A 15,922-nucleotide genomic window follows, 5' to 3' on the forward strand; every position below is an offset into this window, starting at 1 on the left:
GGTCTGACTGTAGTTGATGATCATCCGGTGCTTCTCCCCAGTCTTGGGCTCTCCAGGGGCTGGTACTAGCCTCAATGATCCCCTCTCGTAGGAGTCGCTGGACCTCCGACCTGATAAAGGCCCTGTCCTGGGCACTGTATCGTCTGCTCCTAGTAACAACAGGCTTACAGTCCGGGGTGAGGTTAGCGAAGAGCGAGGGTGGAGCGACCTTACGGGTCGCGAGGCTACAGACGGTGAGGGGGGGCAGGGGTCCACCGAACTTTAAAGTAAGGCTTTGGAGGTGGCACTGGAGCCCCAGTAATAGGGCAGCGCAGAGATGGGGAAGGACGTAGAGTTTAAAGTTAGTGTACTCTACGCCTTGTACAGTAAGGGTCGCGACACAGTATCCCCGGATTTCTACTGCATGGGATCCGGAAGCCAGGGAGATTTTCTGGGTCGCGGGTAAAATTGGGAGGGAACAACGCCTTACTGTATCTGGGTGTATGAAGCTGTCTGTGCTCCTGGAGTCGAAAAGGCAGGCCGTCTCGTGTCCATTGATCTGGGCGGGCATCGTAGATTTTGTGAGGTGATGAGGTCGAGACTGGTCGAGCATGATGGAGGCGAGCTCCAGAAGATGATGGGTAGGCCGGTCGGAGGTAGCGGCGGCCAGCGTATGACCGGGTGAGCAGGGCTCCCAGGAGGCTGCGCAGTGGTCCCAAGATGGCAGCCCCCACGGGTCGCGCGTGGCGGGTGGCATCGGGGATGGCGTCAAAGATGGCGGCCCCCATGGGTCGTGCGTGGCAGGTGGAGTGCAAGATGGCATCAAAGATGGTGGCCCCCATGGGTCGCACGTGGCGGGCGAAATCAAAGATGGCGGCGAAGATGGCGGCACCCACGGGACACACATGGTGGGTGGCGCGGCAACTAGGGGCAGCCCCAACAGGCAGCAGGCAGCGCTGCTGGGCCTAGGAGTTTTCGGGAGAGATCGGGCCTGGCAGGCTTTCGTAAAGTGGCCCTTCCTCCCACACCCGTTGCAAATCGCGTTCTGTGCAGGGCAGCGTTGTCTGGGGTGCTTACCCTGGCCGCAAAAGTAGCACTTTGGGCTTCTGGCGTTGGCGACTGCTGTGTGGCACAGACTTGCGCCTCACTCGAGTCGGGTGGTGGCGGTGCCCACGATGTCCATGAGGGTGCCGCGCGGTCAGAGGAGTAGGCCTCCATGTTCTGGGAGGCCACCCCCAGTGAATTTGAGAGCTGGTGGTGTTAATTTGGATTCTCGCCTTGAAGAATCTCACCCAGGTGGTGAACCCCGCTCCTAGTCCAAACCGTTCCAGTACCTCGAGGAGGTATTTTCATTCGACTTTTTCGAAGGCCTTTTCTGCGTCCAGGGAGACGATCACCTCTGGTGTTCATTTCATGGGGCGGGGGTGGGGGGGTAGGGGGGTGGGGGGTGGGGGGTGGGGGGTGTCATTATTACGTTCAGCAGCCGCCTGATGTTCACGGTGAGCTGCCTACCCTTGACAAAGTCCGTTTGGTCTTACGCGACCACCTCCGGTACACAGCCTTTGCAAGTATTTTTGCGTCAGTGAAATTGTGGCCTGCACTATCGTTGGGGGGGGGGGGGGGCAAAGTGCCCCTTGCCAGCGAGTCCGCGAACATGTCCCTTAGGTGTGGGGCCAGGACTGGCGCAAATCTTTTATAGAAGTCTGCCAGGAACCCGTCGGTCCCGGGGCCTTTTCCGCCTGCATGGAGCTGATGCTCTCCTTGATTTCTCCCAGATCTATTGGTGCTTCCAGCTCACCCCGACTGTCTTCCCTCACAACTGGTAGTTCCAGTCTGTCTAGGAACTGTTTCATCTCTTTAGTTTCTAATTTAATCGATTATGGATTATGTTTGGACAAATGTATCTATTGGGCTCTTAACCAGAGCCGCAATGGGTTTTTTTTCTGTTTAAAACGGGTAACAATGGTTTCCAGGGCCACGGGAATACTGATACCGCAGCAAGAGATCTAGAAAATTCAAGAATCTATCTACAGACATCAAATTTGGACTGGAAGCTTTGCCTTTCAAATGGCCTAACCATTCAGGCCATTTATTATGGTTTGAGACTAAGGTGTGTTTTGTGTTGCACACTGTGCAGCGGGTAGGACCATTAAAAACCCACCCTAAATATTTGCGAAGAAGAGGTGTGCAAGTTACCTCTCTCCGGCCTTCAATAAGAATTACTGCAAGGGGATATAGGTAAAGGCAGGGCTGGAGTCAAGAGACTGTCACCAAAGCCGCTCTCACCTGTCACACCTCATAGATTTAATAGAATTTACAGTGCAGAAGGAAGCCATTTGGCCCATCGAGTCTGCACTGGCCCACACCTTCAACCCATCCCCGCTAACCAGCAACCCCACCCAACCCCTTTGGACACTAAGGGCAATTTAGCATAGCCAATCCAACTAATCTGCACATCTTTGGGATGTGGGAGGAAACCAGAGCACCCGGAGGAAACCCACACAGACACAGGGAGAACGTGCAGACTCCACACAGACAGTGACCCAAGCTGGGAATCGAACCTGGAGCTGTGAAGCAACTGTGCTACCGTGATGCCTCCTGTGCTTTTGACGCCTAATTTAGCTTTTGCATGTCTCCTTCTGTGCTTTTGGTGTCAACTTTTATCTGGTGACATTTTGGGATGTTTTACCATGTTAAAGTATTTTATGCAGGTAAATACTAGTTTTTGTTGAATATCTGAATTTAAAATGCACCTGAATGACATCTACAAGCCATGATTGAATTACGTGTAGCTCTCTAACACAATCTAGCCTGAAGACTCGCTTTGACTTTGTCGAGGAAGGGCATCAACCTAAATATCACGTTGTTTTGATGGAAGTAACTTCTAACTTTTAATAGCTTTTCCATTTATTTACCAATCTGTGGCACAAAATGTAAATTACACCAATGGAATGCTCCCCTCCGTATCCGCCAATGACATTGTTAAGGTTCTGTGTGTACTCTTCCGACTTCTGTTACTGCCTAATGACATCATTTTATTATTAGCTTGAAATTAATTTACCCCATTAGCTGAGTAAACAAGGCTGGAATATTTCAAACAATATGGCATCTTTAATGTATGTTTAATGGTTCAACACTGTGCTATTAGTGCAATTATGCAGAGCTTATGATGAAGAGGGTCAGGTTGAAATGCTAATGAGTTGAGTAATAAGTAATAGTACAGTGTACTGTGTACATAACCAAGTCCCAGTCATCCAGACGAAATGGGGTGGGATCCATTACTATCTAATTGTCTTGAAACACATTTTTACATTTTCCTTGATGACGAATAGAGTAATTATTGGCAAAAGCTGCAGCAAAACGAGGTGTACAGATGGTTTGGGAATTTATGGCAGTGGAATGGGGCTGGAAGGACCAGGGACACTCAATCGAATTGGCTGCATAGCGCAGTCTTGTTGCAATGCAGAAAAGCATGGAATGAGAAATGAGCATTACTCCCAGCACCACTCCCCCTTCCCCCATCACAATGCCCTGAAATCCACAGCAAACTGTTTGAAGAGGAACAGGTGAACCTTCCATTGTTTGGCCAACATTCCTCCCTGGACTGCAAAGAGCCACTATGAATACCAAATGTCATCTTGATGTTTTGGCATGTAATCATACTGCTGCAGGTCATTGTGCGTACAGTGCGATGAAACCTTTCTGACAGGTTTATGCAAATTATTCAAACCTGCTCTCCCTATAGAGCATGCATAACTTGTTTCGTCAAGGACAGTGCCCCAGCTCCTGAGATGGATCTCTGCAACCTTTAGTCTCCATGAACAGATAACGGGGCACACGGTGGCAAAATGGTTAGCACTGCTGCCTCACAGTGCCAGAGACCCAGGTTTAATTCCGGTCTTGGGTGACTGTGTGGAGTTTGCACATTCTCCCCATGTCTACGTGGGTTTTGTCCGTGAGCTCCCGTTTCCTCCCACAGTCCAAAGATCACAGAATCAGAATAATACAATGCAGAGAGGCCCCTTGGCCCATCCAGTCTGCACCCACGCATAAAAACCACCTGACCTGCCTACCTAATCCCATTTGCAGGTTAGGTGGATTGTCATGCTAAATTGCCCCTTAAATGTCCAAAGGTCAGGTGAGGTTATGGGACGGGTGCGGGCCTAGGTGGGGTACTCTGAAAGAGGGCCAGTGAGAGACTCGATGGGCCGAATGGTCTCCGGCACTGCAGGGATTCTATGAACAATGTTTAATAGCTCAGGTCAATCAGTAAAGGTCAAATGTCGAGCTACACCATGCTGTGGAAGGATTAGGACAATGGGAGAAATGGGCATATGCAAGAATTTAACTGTTTTCCATCAACTTCATGAATCTCAACATTTGAATTTGAACGTTTTCATGTTTTGTATTCACTGTTTAAAAGATAACGCTATGACTTCTGAATTGCTTGGTTGGGAACCCAAGCCTCACCCCAGGTAAACATGGAGCTGGATTCTCCGAACGTCCGCGCTGAAATCACGAAACGCGATCGGCCGGAGAATCAGCTCCGACACCAAAATCGGGAATGCCGCCGATTTCCGATTCTCTGGACTCCCCGACACGACGGAATCGCGGCGCCCGCTGCGTGGCACAGAGAATCGCGTGAGGTGCCCCACTGACCGATTCTCCGGGGCCTTAGCGACTCTGCGCCCCTGATGGGCCGAAGTCCCGACAGCGTGGTTCTAACCACATATCACAATTCGTCAAGCGGTCGTGCTGGCTGAGGCAGCTGCAGGAGGAGGTAGGGGTTGGCGTGGGGAGACTGCAGGCTCCTGGAACGGGCACAGCCGTGGCTGCTGCGGGGGTGGGAGGCCTGGGAGGGTCGGGGAAGGGGGGGGGAAAGGCAGAGCGGCTGGGGACCCTGCCATGACGGGGCGGTGCCCACGCAATGGATGCCATTACGGCAGCTATGTTGATGGGCACCCAGCCCGGGCGCTGCATCAGCGCAGGCTTCACGGCCGCATGGGTGGGTGCTGGCTCCTCCCTGCCCCCCCCCCCCACCCCGGCAGCACCCGCCGGGGGGGAAGACCCAGAGCCCCCAGTGAGGGCTGTGCCATGAAACGGTGGCCCTGGCAGCAGGGACGGGCGCCAGGAGTGGGAGCACCGATGGGGCGGGGTGGGGGGCATGTGTGGCTGGGGCACGTGCTGCCAACCGGGGCGATCAGGTAGCCCTGGCTGTGCACGGGTCTATGCGCCGTGATAGCATTTTGTGTTCCCTCATCCCCTGCAGATCATAATGTTTGGGCACCACCCAGCGATGCTGGCCGCCGTGGCGGGGGCCGTAGCCCTGTGGCAGCGTGAGCGCATGCGGCTCGGAGAGAAGGCGGAGGCCGCAGCAGAGGTGCGGGCCGCAGGGCAGGTACCAGCCGCTCAGGTTGGAGGGCCGCCTGCCCGTCAGGCCGAGGAGGAACAAGACGAGGGGGAGCAACAGGATGAGGAGGAGGTGGTGATGCCAAGGAGGCGCCTGATGATACTGGCACCGCGTGTACCGGCACCGCATGTCCTTTCAGGAACTCCCAGACCAGGCATGCAGGAGGAGACTGCGGATGAGCTGGGAAAACCTCTCTCACATCTGGCACACCTGGCACCACATGGGACTGGAGGGGGACATCCGCTACCGGTGGCCGTCAAGGTAACGATCGCCCTCAACTTCTACGCCACGGGGTCATTCCAGTCACCAAGTGCATCTCGCAGACATCGGTCCACAGGTGCGTCCGCGCTGTCACGGACGCCCGGTATGCCCCTGCGGACCGATACATACAGTTCCCTGCGGACTGCGCCCACCAGGATGCCCGGGCAGTGGGGTTCGCTGCCGTTGCTGGGATGCCCATTGTCTAGGGAGTCAACGATGGAGTGCACGTCGACCTACAGGCACCGGTGAATGTTCAGGTGGTCTGTGACCACCAGATGAAGATCCTGCACGTCTGCGCTGGTACCCGGGCAGTGTACATGACTCGTTTATCCTAGCGCAACCATTCATACACAGCATGTTCGAGGGACACCCCCCCCCAGCTGGTTGCTGGGTGAGAGGAGTTACCCGTTGATGTTGTGGCTGATGACGCCTATACAGAGGCCACAGAGCAAGCGACGTGGAACGCAGCTACAATGAGGCCCATTGTACGTCCAGGGATGTGGTGGAGAGGTGCTTCGGGATCCTGAAGATGCGCTCAGCTGCCTGGACCGCTCTGGAGGGGCCCTCCAGTGTGAGTCAAGGAGGGTCGGCCGCATCATTGGGGTCTGCTGCGTCCTCCACAACATAGCCCAGCAGAGGGGTGATGTGCTAGGATGAGGAGCAAGGGCAGACCTCTCCAGACGAGGAAGAGGGGGGGAGAGGGTCGAGAGGGGGAGGGACATGGGGGCTGGGCATGGATGGGAGGCTGCACTACGCCACCGCCAGGGCCAGCGAGCACTGGGCACTTTGATCGTCGCACGTTTCACCAACTAGGGTGGGGCGGGGGAGGGTGGTGCGGTTTGCCGTGCAGAGGAACAGACACTACAGTACTGCACCACCTCACCACCAAACCCCCACACCACCGGAACACCCGCATGTATATCACGGCGCACACCAGGGCTCAGTCTTCCATTACTCCTCACTCACAGTGGCCCTCACTTCCCTCCTCACCCCCGCACATATTAGACAGAGTACAGAGGCGACTTTCATCGGTGACAACTGGGCAGCACGGTAGCATTGTGGATAGCACAATTGCTTCACAGCTCCGTGGTCCCAGGTTCGATTCCAGCTTGGGTCACTGTCTATGCAGAGTCTGCACATCCTCCCCGTGTGTGCGTGGGTTTCCTCCGGGTGCTCCGGTTTCCTCCCACAGTCCAACGATGTGCAGGTTAGGTGGATTGGCCATGATAAATTGCCCTTAGCGTCCAAAATTGCCCTTAGTGTTGGGTGAGGTTACTGGCTTATGGGGATAGGGCGGAGGTGTTGACCTTGGGTAGGGTGCTCTTTCCAAGAGCCGGTGCAGACTCGATGGACCGAATGGCCTCCTTCTGCACTGTAAATTCTATGATAATCTGTGATAACGTGTTTAATGTGAACAGGTATATACATGTGCCCGAGCTCCTCTAACTGAACTGTGCCCTGCACCCGTGCCAACTTAGTTAATGTCTATCTTTCTGGCCTTACGAGCCCTATCAGCCTAGGTAGTTCCCCAGACAGCACAGCAGGAGTGGAGGTGGACTGCTGTGAGCCCTGCCCTGCGACTAGGGTCCCCGTTGGTGCAGGTTTCCTGGGGCGGGCTGGCCAGGATCGGCCAGGTTGTTCTTCGGGCGTCTCGGTTTGCGTGGTTACATCCTGCTCTGCCCGCTGCCCACCAGATGCACCAGGGATGGAGGGAGGGGGAGGGAGGGGGGGATGTCCGAGGTGCTGCGGGACCTCCCCTGCAGGTGTCACCGGCATGGATCTCAGCACTACCTCCTCCCTCGAGGTGCCAATGGCTCCTGGGATCTTCCTTGGGATGGGGGTGTGAGCGGAGCCATCCCCCGAGGCCTCCCCCAACACATGGCGCTGCCAGTCTTGGAGGTCCGCTCTGTTGTCGACCAAGGTCTGAGCATTAGTGGCCATGGAGCTCAGGGAGTGGACTATCCCTGACTGGGATTGTGACACCTCCCTCTGGGACTGGGCCACCTCCCTCTGGGACTGGGCCACCTCCCTCTGGGACTGGGCCACCTCCCTCTGGGACTGGGCCACCTCCCTCTGGGACTGGGCCACCTCCCTCTGGGACTGGGCCACCTCCCACTGGGACTGGGCCACCTCCCTCTGGGACTGCGCCATCTCCCCCTGGGGCTGTGCGGCGCCGGCCAGCACTTGGGCAATGCAACCGATGCTCTCAACCATGGTCTGCTGGGTACTGACCCGGGCTGCCCTGAGTACGTCATGATGCTTCTTCCTGCACTGGTCAGCTGTCCTGGTCACCAGCCCAACGGCGCTGACGGTATTGATAACCTCCGTCCACGCACGCTGAACGATGGCGCCTGCTATCCTGCGGCCGGGCCCGGGGTACAAAACCACCCTTCTCTCCTCCACGTCGTCCAGGAAGGTGTCCAATTCACCGTCTCTGAAACTCGGGGCTGCTCGTCTGTTGGCCACCTTGCCTGTGACGGCTGTCTGTGGGGGGGAGGTTTTTCAGCTGCTGCGTAAATGACGCAACCCGCATATCGGCGGCCACTCCCTCTGGCGCTTCACGTTGCGCCTGTGCTGGCCCCTTGTGGGCCGCTCACCTGGGGGCCCGATGACGCCGTTAACACTTAGCCCCATTATCGGAGAATCCAGCCCATGGGATCAAACATCATGGGCGAGATTCTCCGACCCCCCGCCGGGTCGGAGAATCGCCGGGGGCTGGCGAGAATCCCGCCCCCGCCGGTTGCCGAAGTCTCCAGCACCGGATATTTGGCGGGGGCGGGAATCGCGCCGCGCCGGTTAGCGGGCCCCCTGCTCGATTCTCCGGCCCAGATGGGCCGAAGTCCCGCTACTAAAATGCCTGTCCCGCCGGCGTAGATTAAACCACCTACCTTACCGGCAGGACAAGGCGGCGCAGGCGGGCTCCGGAGTCCTGGGGAGGGCGCGGGGCGATCTGGCCCCGGGGGGCGCCCCCACGGTGGCCTGGCCCGCGATCGGGGCCCACCGATCCGCGGGCGGGCCTGTGCCGTGGGGGCACTCTTTTCCTTCTGCCTTTGCCACGGTCTCCACCATGGCGGAGGCGGAAGAGACTCCCTCCACTGCGCATGCGTGGGAATGCCGTCAGCGGCCGCTAATGCTCCCGCGCATGCGCCGCCCGGAGATGTCATTTCCGCGCCAGCTGGCGGGGCACCAAAGGCCTTTTCCGCTAGCTGGCGGGGTGGAAATTAGTCCAGCGCGGGCCTGGCCCCTTGACGTTGGGGCTCGGCCCCCCAAGATGCGGAGCATTCCGCACCTTTGGGGCAGCTATGCCCGACTGATTTGCGCCGTTTTGGGCGCAAGTCGGCGGACATCGCGCCGATACCGGAGAATTTCGCCCCATACTTCAGCGCAGCCCGACAATGATGGACGCCAACAAGAGAAAATCTCACAATGTGCCCTTGACATTACAATCACTGAAACCCGCAACATCGGCATCTTAGAGGATTACCATTGGTCAGAAACCTAATTGGGCCAGCCATATAAATATTGTGGCTACTAGATCAAGTCAGAGACTGGGAATTATGAGGGAATTCTGGATGGATGTGGCTTCAGCAACACCTAAGAAGCTCAACCACAATGGAAGAAAAAGCAGCTCACTTGATATGGACTGCAGCGGTTCAAAAAGGCCGCACACCACCACCTCAAGGAGAATTAGGGATGGGAAATGAATGCTGGCCCAGCCATCAAAGCACACAAGACCATAAGGCACAGGAGCAGAATTAGGCCACTTGGCCGATCGAGTCTGCTCCACCATTCAATCATGACTGATATTTTTCTCATCCCCCAGTCTCCTGCCTCCTCCCCATAACCCCTGATCCCCTGATTAATCAAGAACCTATCTATCTCTATCGTAAAGACTTCCGTGCTGGAAGAATGAGAGATAGCCTTATTGAGACATATTGGATTCTCGGGGGGCTTGATTGGGCAGATGCTGAGAGGTTGTTTCCCCTTGTCTACCAGGGTGGCACGGTAGCACAGTGGTTAGCACTGTTGCTTCATAGCGCCGGGTTTGATTCCTGGCTTGGGTCACTAGCTGTGCGGAGACTGCACATTCTCCCTGTGTCTGCGTGGGTTTCATCCAGGGGCTCCGGTTTCGTCCCATAGTCCAAAGATGTGCAGGTTAGGTGAATTGGTCTCACTAAATTGCCCCGCAGTGTCCCAAAAATGTTTTAGGTTGGTTTGCTGGGTTATGGAGATAGGGTGCTCTTTTAGGGACCAGTGTAGACTCGATGGGCTGAATGACCTCCTTCTGCACTGTAAATTCTATGATTCTATGATTGTGGGACAGTATAGGACCAGTGGGCATAATCTCAGATAAGGGGGTCACCTATTGAAGACCAAGCTAAGGATACTCTCTTCTCAGAAGGTAGTGAATCTATGGAATTCGTTATTGCAGAGGGCTATAGAGGCTGGATCGTTAAGTATGTTCAAGGCTGAGATAGACAGACATTTTAATTCGGGAATCAAGGGTTATGGGGATAAGATGAGAAAGTGGAATTGAGATGAACAGCAGAGCAGACTGGATTGGCCGAATGGCCTTTTCTGTTCCTACGTCTTATTGTCTATGGTCCTACTGGTTCAAGACCCACCTGATACTTGGGATCTGATTTTAATCATCGAGGCCAGTTACCTATACCTGTTCAGCCTGCACAGGAAGCTCAACATGTGACTATCAGTCCACTTGCCTTACTGGTGGCAACACTTGGGCAAGTGGTGAGATTGAATGGGAAGACTGATTCATGTGAAGTCAGGAAGAGAGTTCATGATCCTCCCAAATGTGGACCCTGGAGGAGAGCTCATGATCCTCCCGGAACCAATTAATTTCTGTTCACGAAGTTAATGCTCAGTCCTCATTTTGGTCCAACAAACCTGAATAGGGCAGGCTTTAACATCTTTGGCCAAAGTGGCCATTCTCCGATGATCTTGGAATGAAAGTGGCCATTCTTAAATAAACCATCCTTCAAGAGGAAGCTAGATAAGCACATGTGGGTGAAGGGAATAAAGGAACCTCTTCCTAACTTACAAGAAAAAAATCATTCCATTCCTTTGTCCCTTGTGCTTAGGTTCCCCTTAAACGCACCTCAGTTATTTGCCCCAGGCAATTCATGTGGCAGCGAATTCAACTTTCCGAACACAGTTCAGTACAAAAATGACTTACCGCACTGTGACTGAAATCAGCTGGTCAACATTGATTCTTTGGTTGGCAGATACCATCAGCGCCTCCTGGGTCCTTCCACACCCAAGTTTTACTGTAGGTTTTCCATCAAGGAGAAACAGGTGAAGGAATCGGCTTCCAAAATTTTCCTCTGCGCCTAGAAATGTAATTAGTTTTGTGATGAATTTAAAAAAAAGAACTTTCTGTATTATTCAGGTGCTGAAACTAAACATTAGCGCTCATGTTTTAAGATGTAAATGGCCAGATTGCTCCAAACGCAGCTGACTGCAAAGCAATTTCAGAATTTTCAGAGTGACAAGGCATGACATCTGTGCAAGTATTATCTGGATAATACAGGAAGTTATAGGGTACAATCTTCCAAATAATATTCTTTATTGTCATAAGTAGGCTAACATTAATATTGCAATGAAGTTACTGTATAAAAGCCCCTAGTCGCCACATTCCAGCGCCTGTTCGGGTACACTGAGGGAGAATTCAGAATATCCAAATTACCTAACTGCATGTCTTTTGGGACTTGTGGGAGGAAACCGGAGCACCTGGAGGAAACCCACGCAGACACGGGGAGAACGTGCAGACTCCGCACAGACAGCAACCCAAGCCGGGAATTGAACCTGGGACCCTCGCGCTGTGAAGTAACAGTGCTAACCAATGTGCTACCGTGCCGCCCTCTACTTTGTTACATATTGTTGTATTATATATGAATACCTTTAAATTGCTACACACTCCTGAACTAAGAACTAGTATTTGGCAGGAAGGATCAAGGAAAATCCAAAAGCTTTCTATAGGTATGTCAGGAATAAGCGAATGACTAGGGAAAGAGTAGGACCAGTCAAGGACAGGGATGGGAAATTGTGTGTGGAGTCTGAAGAGATAGGCGAGATACTAAATGAATATTTTTCGTCAGTATTCACTCAGGAAAAAGATAATGTTGTGGAGGAGAATGCTGAGCCCCAGGCTAATAGAATAGATGGCATTGAGGTACGTAGGGAAGAGGTGTTGGCAATTCTGGACAGGCTGAAAATAGATAAGTCCCCGGGACCTGATGGGATTTATCCTAGGATTCTTTGGGAGGCCAGGGAAGAGATTGCTGGACCTTTGGCTTTGATTTTTATGTCATCATTGGCTACAGGAATAGTGTCAGAGGACTGGAGGACAGCAAATGTGGTCCCTTTGTTCAAAAAGGGGAGCAGAGACAACCCCGGCAACTATAGACTGGTGAGCGTCTGTAGTGGGTAAAGTCTTGGAGGGGATTATAAGAGACAAGATTTATAATCATCTAGATAGGAGTAATATGATATGGGATAGTCAACATGGCTTTGTGAAGGGTAGGTCATGCCTCACAAACCTTATTGAGTTCTTTGAGAAGGTGACTGAACAGGTAGATGAGGGTAGAGCAGTTGATGTGGTGTATATGGATTTCAGCAAAGCGTTTGATAAGGTTCCCCACGGTAGGCTATTGCAGAAAATACGGAGGCTGGGGATTGAGGGTGATTTAGAGATGTGGATCAGAAATTGGCTAGCTGAAAGAAGACAGAGGGTGGTGGTTGATGGGAAATGTTCAGAATGGAGTAGAGTCACAAGTGGAGTGCCACAAGGATCTGTTCTGGGGCCGTTGCTGTTTGTCATTTTTATCAATGACCTAGAGGAAGGCGCAGAAGGGTGGGTGAGTAAATTTGCAGACGATACTAAAGTCGGTGGTGTTGTCGATAGTGTGGAAGGATGTAGCAGGTTACAGAGGGATATAGATAAGCTGCAGAGCTGGGCTGAGAGGTGGCAAATGGAGTTTAATGTAGAGAAGTGTGAGGTGATTCACTTGGGAAGGAATATTTGGCTAATGGTAAAGTTCTTAAAAGTGTGGATGAGCAGAGGGATCTAGGTGTCCATGTACATAGATCCCTGAAAGTTGCCACCCAGGTTGATAGGGTTGTGAAGAAGGCCTCTGGAGTGTTGGCCTTTATTGGTAGAGGGATTGAGTTCCGGAGTCGGGAGGTCATGTTGCAGCTGTACAGAACTCTGGTACGGCCACATTTGGAGTATTGCGTACAGTTCTGGTCACCGCATTATAGGAAGGACGTGGAGGCTTTGGAGCAGGTGCAGAGGAGATTTACCAGGATGTTGCCTGGTATGGAGGGAAAATCTTATGAGGAAAGGCTGATGGACTTGAGGTTGTTTTCGTTGGAGAGAAGAAGATTAAGAGGAGACTTAATAGAGGCATACAAAATGATCAGGGGGTTGGATAGGGTGGACAGTGAGAGCCTTCTCCCGCAGATGGAAATGGCTGGCACGAGGGGACATAACTTTAAACTGAGGGGTGATAGATATAGGACAGATGTCAGAGGTAGGTTCTTTACGCAAAGAGTAGTGAGGCCGTGGAATGCCCTACCTGCTACAGTAGTGAACTCGCCAACATTGAGGGCATTTAAAAGTTTATTGGATAAACATATGGATGATAATGGCATAGTGTAGGTTAGATGGCTTTTGTTTCGGTGCAACATCGTGGGCCGAAGGGCCTGTACTGCGCTGTATCGTTCTATGTTCTATGTTCTATGATATGTGTAACTGTTCCGGAAGCCAAATTTCACAGCTACACTAGAGTCTCATATGATGTGCACCAGAACCAGCTCAATCTCGAACCTTGTATTGCTCAAGGCAGCATGATATTGGTAAACTGGAAGCATTCAGATCTTTTCAAAGAGTGATTATGAACATCATCTGGGAACCAAGGGCAGGATTTTCTGGCCCCCCAGTCTGAGGGGGAGCGGTGCTTGCTGGCGGTGGGATTCTGTGCTCCCAACGCCATCAATGGGCATTCCCATTGAAGCCACCCCACACCGTGGGGGGTGACCTGCTGTCGGGACCAGAGAATCCCGTTGCCAGAGAACAGCGGGATTCCCGCTCGATTGGCAAAAAACAACACATCAGGTTCGTAGAAAAGTCACCAACTGTATTTGGTTACTTAATGTATGTGATCAGTCCCAGTACAACAGCTAGAACATAGAACATAGAACATAGAAAAATACAGCACAGAACAGGCCCTTCGGCCCACGATGTTGTGCCGAACCTTTATTCTAGATTAATCATAGATTATCATTGCATTTACAGTGCAGAAGGAGGCCATTCGGCCCATTGAGTCTGCACCGGCTCTTGGAAAGAGCACCCTACCCAAAGTCAACACCTCCACCCAACACTAAGGGCAATTTTGGATACTAAGGGCAATTTATCATGGCCAATCCACCTAACCTGCACATCTTTGGACTGTGGGAGGAAACCGGAGCACCCGGGGGAAACCCACGCAGACACAGGGAGGATGTGCAGACTCCGCACAGATAGTGACCCAAGCCGGAATCGAACCTGGGACACTGGGGCTGTGAAGCAATTGTGCTATCCACAATGCTACCGTGCTGCCCTTAAGAACAAATAAATCTACACTATATCATTTTACCGTAATCCATATACCTATCCAAAAGCTGCTTGAAGGTCCCTAATGTTTCCGACTCAACTACTTCCACAGGCAGTGCATTCCATGCCCCCACCACTCTCTGGGTAAAGAACCTACCTCTGACATCCCCCTATATCTTCCACCATTCACCTTAAATTTATGTCCCCTTGTAATGGTTTGTTCCACCCAGGGAAAAAGTCTCTGACTGTCTACTCTATCTATTCCCCTGATCATCTTATAAACCTCTATCAAGTCGCCCCTCATCCTTCTCCGTTCTAATGAGCTAGGTAACTTTAGCAGCAATATCAATGTATGGCAATCCTTCTGGTAAAAATAAACTATATATTCGGCCTATTAGCACACTGGCCATCAAACTGCAGTGTCTTGCTGCAGGTCAACTTAGCCACACCGATCTCCTATATCTGCTGGTTACAGATGAAATGAGGGAACCGCCATTTAATCCTTAATGGGGCTAGAACTTCTAAAGTACCACTAATTAGCTCTAACTCAACCATCTCACTCAGACTACAGGATGGCTTATGTAGGAAGTGAAAGCATGTGGCATTGGTGCTGTAGCATCTGAGCTTGAGGTTGAGGTTCATTACTGGGAACAGCGTGTTGAGAGTCTGGGTGCAATCTAACGGAAACATTTCTCAGTGTCATTTGTGGCCTGTTTTCTGGGAGTTTCCCACTGGCTCTGTCAGGGAGTTTGCCAGCGCTTTCAGTAAATCTTTTGGGCCCTGGGGAGTTTCTCACTGGTTTAGCCTAAACGTAGTGCGGGTTCTTTCTGCCGCGCCCACCCTGACACCAGAAATCTCCGGCCGAGGTTAAATGGTCCCGTCCGTGACGATTCTTGCAGCAGGTGTGGCCAAAAAATCCTTATTTTCATCACTGGGGAGCTGAACCCACTGGCCAGACAGGCTCCTCTGAGCTGCTCCACTGTCAGCTTGAGGGTCCCCCATACCACCCACCCATGAGCAATGTCATCCACCACACACATGGGCATTACCCCCCCAAGTGAGAACACCTCGCTCTGGGGTCCCTGAAGCACCCCCCTCCCAACCTTCCAGAGGGCCCTGCGTACATGTCCTGAAACCCTCCCTCACCCTTCATAAGTCCTTCCACCTTCTTTTCATGGGCATGGCCCCCTCAGGCCCTGACATTTGGCAGTGCCACCTGGGCACCCTGGCGGTGCTACTGCCAGCTTGGCAGTACCAACTGGACATATTGGCAATGCCAGAGTAGCAGTGCCAAGGTGCCTGCATTCCAAAGGGAGGGCTGCACTGCCCCTGACCATCCAGGGGCCTTCGATGGCCTGGGAGACATGTTTGTGTGGACTAGTACTGAACAGCGCCCATCTTTTGCCTCCCTGGGGAGGCCGTAGATTCCGGGAGGCTGGTAAATCCCAGATGGTCTCGCTGAAGTCTGTTTAAATCCGACTGAATGAGTGCAGCTTGATCACGCCCAATATGGGTGGGATCCTGATCCCGATGTCTTCCGAGACCTGGGTAGATCTCATGAGGCATACAGGATGCCAGGAAGCCCACGGGGGGCTTCACCAGGCATCTACTGGCTGCTTTCCTGCTTGAGCGCCATGCAGCCAGTAGTTCCCGCCCTCTGT

The 15,922-nt window shown here is 52.7% G+C and overlaps 1 protein-coding gene across 1 annotated transcript in view; it reads right to left on the reverse strand.

Moving 5' to 3' along the window:
- Positions 1–15,922, reverse strand: part of LOC140411415 (protein eyes shut homolog) — a 214,823-nt gene that overhangs the window by 84,746 nt on the left and 114,155 nt on the right. The window contains exon 3 of the mRNA XM_072500523.1: positions 10,845–10,998. Coding sequence (XP_072356624.1) covers positions 10,845–10,998 — 154 coding nt within the window. The remainder of the gene's footprint in view (positions 1–10,844; positions 10,999–15,922) is intronic.

The sequence above is a fragment of the Scyliorhinus torazame genome, chromosome 4 (genome assembly GCF_047496885.1).
Source record: "Scyliorhinus torazame isolate Kashiwa2021f chromosome 4, sScyTor2.1, whole genome shotgun sequence".
NCBI lineage: Eukaryota > Metazoa > Chordata > Chondrichthyes > Carcharhiniformes > Scyliorhinidae > Scyliorhinus > Scyliorhinus torazame.